Raw genomic sequence first — 15,147 nt, 5'->3', positions numbered from 1 at the left:
TTTTTTGAGACAGAGTCTTGCTCTGTTTCCCAGGCTGGAGTGCAGTGGCTGGATCTCAGCTCACTGCAAGCTCCGCCTCCCGGGTTTACGCCATTCTCCTGCCTCAGCCTCCCGAGTAGCTGGGACTACAGGCGCCCGCCACCTCGCCCGGCTAGTTTTTTTTGTATTTTTTTAGTAGAGACGGGGTTTCACCGTGTTAGTCAGGATGGTCTCGATCTCCTGACCACGTGATCCGCCCGTCTCCGCCTCCCAAAGTGCTGAGATTACAGGCTTGAGCCACTGCGCCCGGCCAGGTAGAACTTCTTTGTAGGTGAAATTCAGTTTCTTTTATTGTAGTCTTAAATATAATAAAGAAAAATTATCAACCCTCTAAAGTTATTGTTATTCCTTGTGCTCTTAACTTGTTCTTTAACTGTTTTAGGAATAATTTTTCCCCAACATTTTATTATGAAAACGTTTAAGCATACAGAAAAATTGAAACAGTTTTTCATTGTACATCAGTACATTCACTACCTTATACCATTATTATTTTACTATACTTGTTTTACTACATATCTCTCCATGCCTTCTGTTCATCTGTCAGTCCTTATCTGTTTTATATATGTGTTAGTCCGTCTGCATTGCTATAAAGGAATATGTGAGACTGGGTAATTTGTACCAAAAAAAAAGAGGTTATGCTGGACACAGTGGCTTACACCTGTAATCCCAGCACTTTGAGAGTCCAAGGCAGACGGATCACTTGAGCTTAGGAATTCGAGACCAGCCTGGGCAATGCGGCAAAACCCTGTCTCTACAAAAAGCACAAAAATTAGCCAGGTGTGGTGGTGCACGCCTATAGTCCCGGCTACTCGGGAAGCTGAAGTTGGGGGATTGCTTGAGCCTGGGAGGTGGAGATTGTAGTGAACTGAGATAGTGCCCTACACTCCACCCTGGGTGACAGAGTGACACCCTGTCTCAAAAAAAGAAAAGAGGTTTATTTTGCCTCATGGTTCTGCAGGCTGTACAGGAAGCATGGTACCAGAATCTGCTTCTTCTAAAGCCTCAGGAAACTTAGATTCATGGCAGAAGGCAAAGTGGGAGCAGGTGTGTCACATGGCAAGTGAGGGAGCAAGGAGAGATGCCAGGCTCTTTTAAACAGCCAGCTCTCATGTAAACTCAGAGTTAGAACTCATTCATTACCATGAGAAGGGCACCAAGCCATTCACAAGGGATCTACTCCATGACCCAAACACCTCCCACTAGGCCCACCTCCAACACTAGAGGTCACATTTCAACATGAGATTTGGAGGGGACAAATATCTAAACTATATCAATGTACCTCAGATTGCAAATATCAGCACACTTTCCCTTTGAGGGAATAATTTTGGTAACTTTTTTTTTCTGTCATCATCTAGACATTCCCAATAGTTACAAAAACAGCATGTGTTTCTGAAGTGCTTAAATTCTACTTTCTGGATGCTGTGTGTGTATTAGTCTGTTTTCATACTGCTGTAAAGATACCACCTGAGAGTGGGTAATTTATAAACAAAAGAGATTTAATTGACTCACAGCTCTGCATGTCTGGGGAGGCCTCAGGAAATTTACAGTCATGGCGGAAGACAAAGGGGAAGCAGGTGGCAGGATGGAAAAAGAGCGAGGAAGTGCCTCACTTTAAAATAATTAGCTCTTGTGAGAACACCCTCACTGTCACAAGAACAGCATGGGGGACCACCCCCATGACCCAGTCACCTCCCACCAGGCCCCTCCCTTGACAGACGGGGATTATAATTTGAGGTGAGATTTGGGGCACAGAGCCAAACCATATCACTGTGTTTTATTACATTAGTAGTCCTGTGAGTTTTTAAGTAATGAACTTTATTTTTCTCAACTCACAGCAACAAATTAAAAATATCACTTAAGAGATAGCAGTTGACTATTGTTTTTTATTTATTTACAGGTAAATTAAGTTACGGTAAATGCCAAAACACTGTTTTTTTATTCTGCCGAGGGCAGATACATAATCGCCAACAAAATGTCAACTCATTTTCAAAAGTTATAATTACTGTGCATATTAATAGTGATGTTTTTGGTATTTTAAAGAGTTGCTTAGCTTTCCATTACTTTATAATGTTATTTTATTCATTAAGATACATGTTAGTATTTTTGAGTAAGAAATCCTATGGTCATAATGCTTAGATATTTCTGGAGACTGCCTTTGTTTATTGTTGGACAGGTATATATTGATTCTGTATCATATTTATGTTAAAACTGTGAATATTAACAGTTTTGCATCAATATGTTACTCTAAAAATATTTATATTGCAGGTACATTCATGATTGGGGTGTCAACTAGAAACATCTTTTCCCTCTATAATTTAAGTTAGCTCTTGCCACAAATACATAGATTTAAAGTAGGACAAGTAACTTTGAATTTTCCAAGAGCAAATGGCTTAAAGAAAGCAAATGGTGTTGCAAAGTGCTAACTATGAATGTCTTCAGAAATGCTTATAATTAATGGAATTCTTGTTTTAAAGAGCAAAGGCACAGCACCTCTTGCTCCACCACCTAAACCTGTTCGAAGAAGATTAAAATCAGAAGATGAATTAAGGCCAGAAGTCGATGAACATACACAAAAGACGGGTGTCTTAGCTGCTGTTCTTGCATCACAGCCTTCTATTCCCAGGTAATCAAAGCTATTCCTAGGCACATTTAATTACTAGGAAGAAAAAGCACAACAATTAACACTCAAACTGGGCCGGGCATGGTGGCTCACGCCTATAATCAGCAGTTTGGGAGGCCGAGCTGGGCAGATCGTTTGTGGTCAGGAGTTGGACCAGCCTGACCAACATGGTGAAAACCTGTCTCTGCTAAAAATACAAAAAAAATAGCCAGGTGTGGTGGTGCACACCTGTAGTCCCCACCCACCTACTCAGGAGGCTGAGGCAGGAGAATTGGTTGAACCCAGGAGGCGGAGGTTGTAGTGAGCCAAGATGGCACCAGTGCACTCCAGCCTGGGCAACAGAGCAAGACTCCATCACGAAAATAATAATAATAATAATCAGACTGAAATAAATTATGGTCAGACTAGTTCTTTAATTGAGCAGAGCCATGTCATGTATGAGTAGGTATTCTTCCCATGTTTCCCCTTTATTATTAAGTTGTATTCCAATTCCATTTTAACACCCTGTTTCAAACCCTGTAGCAGTGCGTTCTTGAAACTTGATAGTTTATAGCAAAACTGGTATTTTAATTATGGTGTTCTAGGCCAAGAATCAGCAGATTAACTCTTAATGGGCCAAATTCAGCTCAGCCTATGGCCTGTTTTTATATAGCCCATGAACTAAGAATGACTTGTTCTTTTTTGTAGAAGAGAGAAGAAAGAACAGAAGAGAAAAGAAAACAAAAAACTAGAATATGAGACAGAAACTATATGGCCCACAGAGCCTGAAATATGTACTATCTGGTCTTTTACAGAAAAGGTTTGCCAGTACCTACTTTAGACTCTTTTACTTAAACTCAGGTGATTCTACAGAAGAAATTTTTTAATAATTTTTTTTTTTTACCTCTCCTATAGTGCTGAAGCTTATATACTTTTGGTTTATCACTGCAACTGAGCAAGTGATGTTGAGCTATGCTAGTAAGGAAAAAGATGCTCCTTTTGCTTCGCATGTTTAGAAATAGATCAGGGAGGAATAGAGAGGATTTAAGATAAATGAATGTTACAGGTTTTTTGCCTTCTTTGTCTTCTCAGATCTGTTGGGAAAGATAAGAAAGCTATTCAGGCATCGATTAGACGCAATAAGGAAACCAACACCGTTTTGGCCAGATTGAATAGCGAATTGCAGCAACAATTAAAGGTAATACAGTTTCTGGATCTTTATAATAATCCTTGTCTTAGTAAAGAAACCTAAAGAGAAGGAGTGTGATCTCAGACACCTCCAAGATCACATACATGGTTCTCTTCTCTAATTTTCTAGATGCTTTGACTGTGGTTAGTTTACCCCACCCCCCACCACACACACACACCCTTTTTTTTTTTTTTTTTAAAGAGACAAGATCTCGCTCTGTCACCCTGGCAACCTGGGCTCAAGCTATCCTCCCACCTCAGCCTCCTGAGTAGCTGGGATTACTGGCATGAACCACTGCACCCAGGTCCTAGTTTGTCCTTTTATCAAAGACAACTCAAATTCCATTAAAGGGACTTAAACAGGTCTAAAGGAAGAAGAGAGAGGTGGCAGCAATTTCAGTCGTCTTGCATGTGGAAAGAGAAAAGGCAAGCCTTAAATAGAAATGGTGCTTATGCACAGTGTGTACTACTGTCATCTAATACCCGAGAGGAATGTGTTTGTTTTCTAGTAACTATGATTTCTTTGCTTCCCTAGAAATAAAAATTACTCCTACTTACTCCTTCCTTATTGGGTCAAAAAAAAAAATTATTCCCAGAATCACTTATGGTTCCCCAACATTATTAGGTACTCATGTCTTACAAACCAGTGGTTCTCAAAACTTAATGCATATACAGGTAATCTTGGGTCATGTTAAAATGAAGATTCTGGTTTTTGTAGAGCTAAGGTGGGACCTGGGAATTCCAGGTGTGGAGATGCTGGAGCACTGTTGGCCCCACTTGGAATAGAACAAAGATGAGATGAGAGTCCGTGGAAATGACAAATGAATGCAGTTAGTTCATTCTTGTAATATTCTGTTCATGCTCCTCATTTAGCATTTATTACACTGTCCTGGAATTACTATCTATGACACATTTGTCTCTCTGTCCTATTACAGTGAACTCATTGAGGGTAAGTCATAATCATTTCTGTTGAGGAAGATCCTGTAATATACCATCCAAATCAAGACACTTTTGAGAGGAAAAAAAGAGGGTTGCATTATCATTATTTAGGCCAAGACACTGGATATAAACTGGGATTATCCTAGATAAACTTATGACCATCTTGTCCCTCTCCTAAAAACCTAGTATGTTAGGCATTTGTTAATGTCTGTTGAATGAGTGATACAAACTTATGACCACTTTGTCTCTATCCCCAAAACCTAGATCATATGTTAGGCATTTGATAAACATCTATTGAATGAATGATATTCTTGTATAACTCTATGATCAAAGGAGAAGACATTTGTAGTTATATGATTATTAATTTAGTCCATTGTACAGGAAAAATGAACTTAAAGACAAGCTTAATAGTATAATACCATGAAGATGAAAATTTTGTTAATGCATGTTTTTCTGAACCAGGGAAGACCATTGAAACAAGTATATTGAAGCCATTTTGAAAAATACTTTCTTCCTTACTTCTGAGAACAGAAAATAGGAAGTAAGGTACAAAATAGAAAGAGGTAGTTCTGGTTAAAACATGATACTGTCAATTTGAAAGAGAAAAAAAGAAAGTAAATGAATTAGAATTTGGTGGCTAACTGAAAAGACTCCCTAAAATCAACATTGATTAAAAATTCTGAATGCAAAGTTATTATTTGGGAAACTAAAGCCCAAAATGAGATCTAGGAGTTGATATAGCCAGATGTCATCACTAGGGAAAAGAAGCTGTATTAACAAATTCATCTACAGTTAATTCAGGGGCAGGCTTATTGCAGAATTCAGGTGTTAATACCTATTTGTTGCAAACACTGACTTTTCTAATAACTAGACATTCTGTTACCCTGATTTGTGTAATAAGAAAATGTGTGAAATTACTAGGATCTTTAGTGTTAACATATAAAGAAACTACGTTTCTAAAGTGAAGTATACTTTTAAAATATGAATAAGCTCTCCCGTAGTTGTCTTGACAAATTTAAATTGTTTTCTGGAAGCAGAACTATTGTTAGATATTCCTTCATTTTTCTATACTTTGAAACATAACTTGGCCTTTGCATCTTTTTCAGGATGTTCTTGAGGAGAGAATTTCCCTGGAAGTTCAACTGGAACAACTTCGACCATTCTCTCACCTATAAGCCAATTGCCGTTAACTGTGAACATACTTGTTTTTAAGTGGTTTTGGGTTCAAAGCCAATTTGGAGACCCAAACATTCAGCTCACTGCTTAACTCAACATTAAATTTTATGATTCTGTTTTGCCCTATATGTTCACCATTGTATTTAAGTATCTTTTATTTTTTAATTTCAACAATAAAAAGGTCAGGATGACGTTTTCTGGAGGGTGTGTTGTGTTTATTGGCACACTCACCTTTTCTGTTCCATAGCATCTGGGATACGCACTGTTTCTATGGCTAATACCACACACCAATTTAATTTATAGAATGGGCTCCTCGTTTACATCTCAGTTACAGACTCAAATAAATTGTCAGTTTGTCCTTTTATGTTTGTTTAATATTTTACATAAAGCATCTATTCTATAAAAATCTTCAGAAAGAGTTTCCCATTTAATTTTTGATTTTAAAGAATTATATTGGATAAGGCGGTTTTCACCATAAGTTAATTTACTCTCTGCAGCTATCTGCATTCTTCACGAATCATGTGTTACATTCAAGCAAGCCTCTTTTACATGTCAACTTGTGACAAATACAAACATGTCAGATTTTATATTTCCCTTGTGGAAATGTGATCAACTTCATTAGCGACTTGTAACTATTTTATGTGAGATTGAATAATTCAGCATTCATGTAAACTTACGAAATAGGTATGAGTAATGGCCTTTCTTAATTTTTTTAAGTATTGTTTTAAAACTTCTGAGGATATCAGTTATTCACAAAATAAAGGGAAATTCCTTAGGATTTCTAGTTTACCTTTAGCCATCTTGCCATTCATTCTTTTGCTATACAAACAAGTTTTTCCTATTAATGAGTTTCTGGAGTGTGCCTTATTCAGGACAATATGCTGTTTTAGATTTTGTTTAATATTATATGATATATACATTTTGATCCATTGCTAACAGCAGATATTCCCTTTAAGATTTATTCTGTCTATAGGATCATAGTTGTTAAACTGCATGGATATATCTTGGCAGAATCAGAAATGTGGTTTTACACTAGTAAAACAGCATAATATTTTAACTTTTGCTCATCTTTTTAACAACAATTTAAAGTTTTAAGAAATAGAAGGTTTTGTATTTTCATTTCTGAAAGAAAAAATTGTTTAAATACTATAGATTGACCATCCCAACTGTACCGATAGATTTTGCTACTATAAACAAGAATATGAAGAACAAGGAAAGCCGACAACCTCAAGCTTCCAAGATTAATATAATTTTTACCTAGCAATATCTAGGTAAAAATATACATCAGCTAAAGTTTCCAAGTGGCCATCAGTATGGCTTTAGTTGTTAAATAATCAGTTTCAAGCATTAAAGGCCCAGGAAACTACTCAACACCTATTTTTCAGTGTCTTTGTTTTAAAAGAAACATTTTTACTTAGCTGCATTTCATTACAAGCAACTTTTGCTGTTTCCATTTATTTTTGTTCTTTAAAATTTACTTTTTACCAATAGCCTTCTAGTTTAAACAATGTCAAAAATATTTTTAAAGCTTCTTAGAATTTAGCCTTGCAATAAATAACACTTAAAAGTTATAGAAAACTTTTTTAGTACTTGGAAGTAGTATATCTTTAATGCTGTCTAGAGGAGTACATCCATATTAAGGATATGTATGACAAGTTTTTGAGTAAATTGTCCTTTGTATTTGTCTTTTTTTTTTTTTTTTTTTTTTTTTTGAGACAGAGGTTTGTTCTTGTCACCCAGGCTGGAGTGCAGTGGAGCCATCTCAGCTCACTGCAGCCTCCACCTCCAGGGTACAAGTGATTCTTCTCCTGCCTCAGCCTCCCAAGTAGCTGGGACCATAGGTGTGTGCCACCATGCCTGGCTAATTTTGTATTTTTAGTAGAGACAGGGTTTCTCCATGTTGGTGAGGCTGGTCTCAAACTCCTGACCTCAGGTGATACACCACCTCGGCCTCCCAAAGTGCTGGGATTACAGATGTGAGGCACCACGCACAGCCCTCTTATCCATATTTTAAATCAATAATTGTTTCATGAAAATGTTAAAAATGGTAAATCACCAACAAATTAAAATATTTTTCTAGACTGATCACTTAAGAAAACTTTCATTCTGCTTTTTTCATTAGATCATAAAACAAAGCTTTACACAATGTGCCTGCTCTGTCTTAGGTTTCATCACATCACATTACTCCAAATAATATTATCCATGAAATATAGCTACCAAAAGAAGTAATTGAAAATTTTGAACTCAAAATGTACTTACACATTCTACATAAGTGAGCACAAATGATAAAGTTTAAAAGTTGGAAAGATCCTGTGGGTCATCTTAGTTTATCTCATCATCCATGACAGTTACTCTGTTTCTTACTGGATATTTTGGAACAGAAAATATATGTTGTCTGTCTTTGCTGGGGAGAATTGGCACCCTTGAAGTTTTCAAGTTCGGTCTCACTTCTCCATACTGCTTTTGATTGCATTTCTAAGTACTGACAGCCATAGGAACTTTTCATCCTCTACTTCTGTAGCACAAATCCATTTATATTTTGGACCTTGAAGAATAAATGCATTCTTGACATCTGTAAAAGCATTTGAGGTGTACTAATTAATCCTTGCAGGTAGCAATCAAAATGAGAAAAAATGTTAATACTCAAAAGTCATCATCTTTAAGAATTTTAAAACCTAAAAAGAAATACATATCCAGTGTAGAATATAACTTCCTAAAATTACTAAATAATTCAAATGCAGTGTAAAATAATGTCTATATTACAGTTATTGTAATTACAATTATTTTAAAGACTAAAGGATAGATGATGTAATGTTTTTTAATTCCTTGTCTCAATCACTGCAGAAGGAACTGGAATCAGTAACAGTCTTTACTGATAGTTATTATAAATAAAGATGCTAAGAGCTAGACCTGGATGACCTCAGTATGAGAGCCAATGACAGAATCAAGCCAGCTACTTAGCTGAATGCCCACTATCTATTAGGTCACTTAACAATGTTTTGACGTAGGTCACAGCTGATTGTCATGGTGGGAAGGGAACTGAAGGAGACATGTTTCATACACTAACCATACCCAGTATTGATAGGTAACTAAGCCTTTTTAACCTGAGTTTGCATTCTGGGTGGAAATACTCATTTTTTCTCAGGCTCAGATTTAGAATGGGGCTGAAGCCATTGGGAAATAGGCCTTTTGTTTAGTTTGGTACTTCTGTAAGTAGTAGGGTCTTGGGTTCCAACTTTAACCTTAAGTCCTGTCTTTACATGCAGTGAAAAACATTGGAATGAGAGATGTTACATGCAGATTGTCTGGCCTAACAGATACAGGAATAAGATAAAGATCCTTTTAAGCTTGGGAAGTAAAGTATAGGATAATAACTAATAAAAATAGGTACAGTGGGTTTAAGTAGGATTTCGTTTTCGTGACAAAATGATATTTCTATTGGAATTATTGTGAGTGAAGTGTTTAGTTTACCAAGCATCCTTTGCATATCTGTGGATTCCTTTATTTAACAACTCCCAGCTTAGATGCAAACTTAGGGAAGAAAAGGTTATGTCAAATATGTAATAATCACTTAGTCCTAGTAGAATGGGAAAGTAATAGATAAAAACTTAAAATATGCTTTAAGACTGTAGCATCTTCAGACAGTGTAGAATAATGGTTGAGAGCTCCAGCTCTCATTTCACTGCTTCAAAGAACTCATGGTAATATGGGGCATTGCCTCTCTCTGTGATTTTTGAAAGCTGTTTTCCTAACATCTAAGGTTCATGTCTGAATGCCAGAAGTCCTGTCTTTAACTATTTCAGAGGTAGACGAAAGTTTACATTGTTTAATGAAATTATAATATTGGGGGAATTATTTGCAACCTGGTAAATTATAATTCCAGTCCTTTTTCTACTATTCTATTAAAAGCTTTACATTATATAGCTTTTTGAAGGTATCTGTCTCTTGGAAGGAAAAAAAATACATACACTTGGAATCTGGAATATTTTCTATGAGTAACCGATGAAGGACCACTGATGTAATGAACTGGTAGGTTGTTTTTGAAGTCCTCTCAAATGGAGTATGAGATGTGCCCCGACTAGAAACGAGCAGTGCATCATTGAAGAGGAAAAGGCTGAGATCATGGATGTGTTCATAGAGCCTGTGTTAAAATGGAGAAGGTGCAGTTTTAATACATAACATACGTGCTTTGTTACATAGTTAACCATCTTGAAATTGATAAGTCACTAGTCAAGGTTTTTACCCCACTACTGACATTTTGAATGGCTGGTTGAAGTTCTCAGTATAATATTCCTCCTGATGTGATTCGCCCCTCTTGTGTCTCTGAGGTCAGGTCAGTACTGTGGGCCCTCAGGGCTCCTGGTGGAGTGCTTTGAGTTTGTCCATGGGATAAGTATTTGATAATCCATGTGGGAAAAGAAACACTGACTTTCCCTTCTTTATGAAATGAATTATGTTATATCTGTGTTGGTAAATTTTTGTCAGTGTCGGTATTTTGATGTATTTGGGCAATCTGAAGAAAATAAGTCTTTGTTTTGTTTCACCTTTAAGGATAACAAGGCCTGGCGCAGCGGCTCACACCTGTAATCCTAGCACTTTGGGAGGCCGAGGCAGGCTGATTACTAGGTCAGGAGTTCCATACCAGCCTGGCCAACATAGTGAAACCATATCTCTACTAAAAATACAAAAATTAGCCAGGCATGGTGGTGCACACATGTAGTCCCAGCTACTTGGGAGGCTGAGGCAAGAGAATCACTTGAACCCGGGAGTCGGAGATTGGAGTGAGCTAAGATTGCACTACTGCACTACTGCACTACAGCCTGGGTGACAGAGTGAGACTCCGTCTCTTAAAAAAAAAAAAAAAAAAAAAAAAAAAGGATAACAGGTTGGGGTAGAGAGAAACACAAGAACTGATTTGGCATGAGGTGTATTAATAGGAGAAAAAAACATTTAACCACTATGTAGAAGTAAATACAAAAATTTTTACTTTTGATTGGAAAGTAGTAGATAATATAGTTCATCAGTTTGAAAGGTAAAAATTAAATAGTTCCTTGTTTTTGCTGAGGTTGCTACCATGGTCAACTGTAGGCATATTTATCAAGGAGTAAAATTTGTTGTCCTCAACCTCCCATCTGTTATCCTCTGCTTTTCTGTCATTGGAGCGAGATTGCTGTGTTGGCAGGCCTCACTCTGCTCTAGTGTGGGTTATCTGTCCTGTGGGAGTGAGTGGTGATAGCCTGGGAGGAGCTTGGGGAAACCCACCCCACCTTCCAACTCCCCCCCACCAGGGGTGGCTAAGTGAAGCAAACTAAATGTTTTAATAGAGGATAATTATTTTCCTGTCAGAAGCATCAAGGAACCCTCAGGAAGTTACTCTAATGAAGAGTCCATATGTTTATGCTTGTTCAGGTCTCTTATTTTTCATCTTCAACCATTTTTGTTTGATTTTTAAATTGTCAGTTTAGAACATAAAGTGTTACAAAATGCTTAAGTGACATCAATCCCTGCTATTGGCTTTTATTTAGCGTACCTCTTTCCCCCTCCACTTTTCCACATAGCACGACCTCACCCGTCTTCACTCAGATCACCCAAGTTATCAACCTAGTACATTTCCACTCTTTTGTACTTGCCCAGGTAAACACACACACACACACACATCTATGTACAGGAAAGGTTATCTTACAAAAATGCTAAGATTTTCCCTACTCTTCTTGCTTTTCTCACTCAGCAATGGAAATCACTTCAAGTTAATGGATAGGACTTTTATTCCTTCCTTTTAATGGCTAACCAGTACTTCATAGTGTGGGTACAACATCATTTATTCAACTCTTCCCCTATTGATGGGTGTTCTACTTTGATGGACATTTGCTTTGTTTAGAGGCTTGGGTCCCCTCCTTTTTTTCCCTCTCTCTCTTACTTCATTTTTTTTCTCCATTGCCACTGTGAATGTTGCAATGAACAGATTTCTTACATAGAAACAAAGTCCTAATATTTGTTCTGTCAGATACAATTCCTGAGAGTAGGATGGGTTGGTCAAAGGCTACACGGAGTCCCCCCTTATTTATGGTTTCCCTTTCCACAGATAAACCTTTACATAACTTTTATTACTTTATGTCATTATAATTGTTCTATTTTATCAAGTAATCTCTTATGGTACCTAATCTTTAAACTTTATTGTAAGTATGAATATATAGCAAAAAAATGTGATATTATAGGGCTCAGTACTCTGAGGTTTCAGCCATCTACTGGGGGTCTTGAAAGGTATTTTCATGGATAAGGGGGGACTGCTGTGTAAATTTTTATCAAATACCTCCAGGTTCTTCATAAGAGCTGCTATAATTCATATTTAAAACTATATGGTAATGGCTTTAATTTGCTTCTGATTTACCTGGTTTTGTTAAAATGCAAATTCTGATTGACTAGAGCTGGGGTGGCCTGAGAATTCTGCATTTCTGACAAGCTCCCTGGTGATGCTGAGTCCACAGAACTGTGGGACACACTTTGAGTAGTAAGGCACTTCAGTCATTTGTTAGTTACAGCTATGCCTAAGAACTGGGCAAAGGACTTGATCAGGTAGTTTAAAAATGTCCAAGAGTACCATGTTTCAGGTTCAGCTACTTGGACAGTGTTAGGAAGTAGGAGTTGTTTTAGGTGTGTGGACCAATGGAAACAGTGGTCACCCAGCCACTAGAGCCAGCTCTTTCTTTCAAACATTTTCTTCCTGTCTTTATGATTTAGGCTGGGAAGAGTGGGGTGCTTCACATTTACTGATATCTTGCAAAAAATATTTCTAGATCAAGTCAATAGGTTATTCTGAGAATAAAGGAATGAATAGAACTAAGGATGAGGGGGAGAGGAAGCAAGAAAGGCAGGGGGTGCATTTTAAGTCTGTGTGATGGGCAGTATGTGGTGAGTAGCCATTTTGAATAGGCGAAAGAATTCTACCGTGGTCTTACTGTTTTAGGGGAGAGGGGGAGCAATATTTTTTTTTACCATATCCATAAGAACAATTATGTCTCCTATCATAGAAGTTTAGAAAACTGTTCAAATCTGTAATAAAGCTGCTGTATCCAAATATCAGGAAATATGCCAACAGAGTGCTTTGAAGAAGTAGCATTCAAAGAGGTACTTGCTTTGGTAAATTGATGTTCAGTTTTTTCCTTTGGAAGGGATCACACTGATATTAGAGGTGAATGAAAGAGAATTCCAGTTTTGTGGCCCACTTGGACCAGGTGGATGGTTGGCCCAGGGAGGGGATGGAGCAGCCATACTAACTTGAGCTTAGAATTGAGCCTTTTGTAACCCGAGGACATGAATGAGGGAAAGAAACACACAAAGAGGTTATTATTTCAATCTGATTCTGAGAGGGCTATTTTATATGTGATTTTTTTTTTTTTTTTTTTTTTTTTTGAGGCGGAGTCTTGCTCTGTCGCCCGGGCTGGAGTGCAGTGGCCGGATCTCAGCTCACTGCAAGCTCCGCCTCCCGGGTTTATGCCTTTCTCCTGCCTCAGCCTCCCAAGTAGCTGAGACTACAGGCGCCCGCTACCTCGCCCGGCTAGTTTTTGTATTTTTAGTAGAGACGGGGTTTCACCGTGTTAGCCAGGATGGTCTCGATCTCCTGACCTCGTGATCCGCCCGTCTCGGCCTCCCAAAGTGCTGGGATTACAGGCTTGAGCCACCGCGCCCGGCCTATATATGATTTTTATCTAGAAAAACTTTTCAAAAGCCATTTACTAAATTAAGCCCCTCAAGATCTCCAACAATGTTTATCCACAGACCAAACACCAAAAACTCTAAAAATTTAACAGTTCCTCTAAATATGCAAAAGCAAATACAGTCATCCCTTGATATCCATGGGGAATGTGTGCCAGGACCTCCTGCGAATACCAAAATCTGAGGATGCTTGGTATTTGCATATAATCTGCATATTCTCTCTAAATCATTTATCTAATACAATGTAAACACTATGTGAATACTTATACTGTATAAGGTTTTTATTTGTTTTAATTGTATTTATTTTTTAATGTTTTCCATCCTCAGTTGAACCCATGGGTGTGGAGCCTACAGATAATCCCAGCTACTTGGGAAGCTGAGGCAGGAGAATCGCTTGAACCCAGGAGACGGAGGTTGCAGTGAGCCGAGATCATGCCATTGCACTCCAGCCTGGGCAACAAGAGTGAAACTCTCAAAAAGAGAGTTTCGGTACGTGGACAACAGCAGGTCATCAGCTCCACTGTGAGCTGACCTGAGTCGAAACTGTTTATCACCCAGCCTGGTGGATCCCAGTGGCATTGGGGGTCCCCAGAATGAGTCAATTCTGGACCAAAGTCTAGTACCCTTGAGAAGCTGGGTACATTTTCTCTAACACATAGTTATCTGCTAAATGACTGTAGATCCCTTTGAGGGAAGCTAAGAGGAAAGTTTACAGTATGCCTTTTTGGCAGTATAATAGGATATTTCCCCAAGGAAAATCGGCCTGGGAAGTGGATGGCTCTATTTGATGAACAAGGCCAGGCCTCTATTCACCAGTCCTGCACCACTTTTGTACCTTTGGTAAGACTCCGTTGGAAGAAAAAAAGCATGCTTAAAAATCAGCAAGCTTTGGCCACGTGCAGTGGCTCCCGCCTGTAATCCCAGCACTTTGGGAGGCCAAGTTGGGAGGATTGTCTGAGCCCAGGAATTCAAGACCAGCCTGGCCAGCGTGGCAAGACCCCATCTCATTAAGGGAAAAAAAAAAAAAAAAAAAATCAGCAAGTTTAAAATCACAGACATGAAAATCGGTGTTTATGATAAAAACAATAATACAGAAGTTCCAAGGTACAAAATATATTCTAAAAGTTTAACATACCCAAAATAATGGTCCATGTCCCCAGAGGAACAAATTGCCCTCTGAATTTCCCAGCTCTTAAAATGACTGTATGACTTCATTTCTATTTTAAATTTCATTTAGAATGCAAACACTTACTCGTTCTTTCTGTGTCATAGTTATTGTTTGTTATTTGTGGCCAGGTGCAGTGGCTCACACATGGCCAAGATGGGTGGATCACTTGAGACCAGGAGTTCAAGATGAGCCTGGCCAACATGGTGAAACCCCATCTCTACTAAAAATACAAAAAAATTAGCTGGGCGTGATGGCACGCCCCTGTACTTCAAGCTATTTTGGGAGGCTGAGGCACGAGAATCACTTGAACCTGGGAGGCAGAGGT

At 38.2% G+C, this 15,147-nt stretch overlaps 2 protein-coding genes across 10 annotated transcripts in view; one reads left to right on the top strand and one right to left on the bottom strand.

The window, feature by feature from the left end:
• REPS1 (RALBP1 associated Eps domain containing 1) overlaps positions 1-6,998 on the top strand; it is an 88,160-nt gene extending 81,162 nt beyond the window's left edge. For 5 of the 9 annotated variants that reach the window (XM_023190964.2, XM_023190966.3, XM_023190969.3 and 2 more), the window contains 3 exons: positions 2,514-2,662; positions 3,731-3,836; positions 5,872-6,528. In XM_023190964.2, the coding sequence (XP_023046732.1) occupies positions 2,514-2,662; positions 3,731-3,836; positions 5,872-5,940 (324 nt within the window). In that variant the 3' untranslated portion in view covers positions 5,941-6,528. Of the gene's footprint in view, positions 1-2,513; positions 2,663-3,730; positions 3,837-5,871 lie in introns of all 9 variants that reach the window. The other 4 variants (XM_023190970.2, XM_023190965.2, XM_023190962.2 and 1 more) reach the window with 1 other exon arrangement.
• Positions 6,999-7,920: 922 nt separating this feature from the next.
• The window catches only part of ECT2L (epithelial cell transforming 2 like), a 95,421-nt gene continuing 88,194 nt past the window's right edge, over positions 7,921-15,147 (bottom strand). Inside the window, exons 19-20 of the mRNA XM_023191004.2 lie at positions 9,910-10,082; positions 7,921-8,513 (exon numbers count right to left, since the gene is read on the bottom strand). Coding sequence (XP_023046772.1) covers positions 8,386-8,513; positions 9,910-10,082 — 301 coding nt within the window. The 3' untranslated portion in view covers positions 7,921-8,385. The remainder of the gene's footprint in view (positions 8,514-9,909; positions 10,083-15,147) is intronic.

The sequence above is a fragment of the Piliocolobus tephrosceles genome, chromosome 5 (assembly GCF_002776525.5).
Source record: "Piliocolobus tephrosceles isolate RC106 chromosome 5, ASM277652v3, whole genome shotgun sequence".
NCBI lineage: Eukaryota > Metazoa > Chordata > Mammalia > Primates > Cercopithecidae > Piliocolobus > Piliocolobus tephrosceles.
Note: the sequence above shows the minus strand (reverse complement) of the source record. Positions and strands in the feature narration are given on the sequence as shown.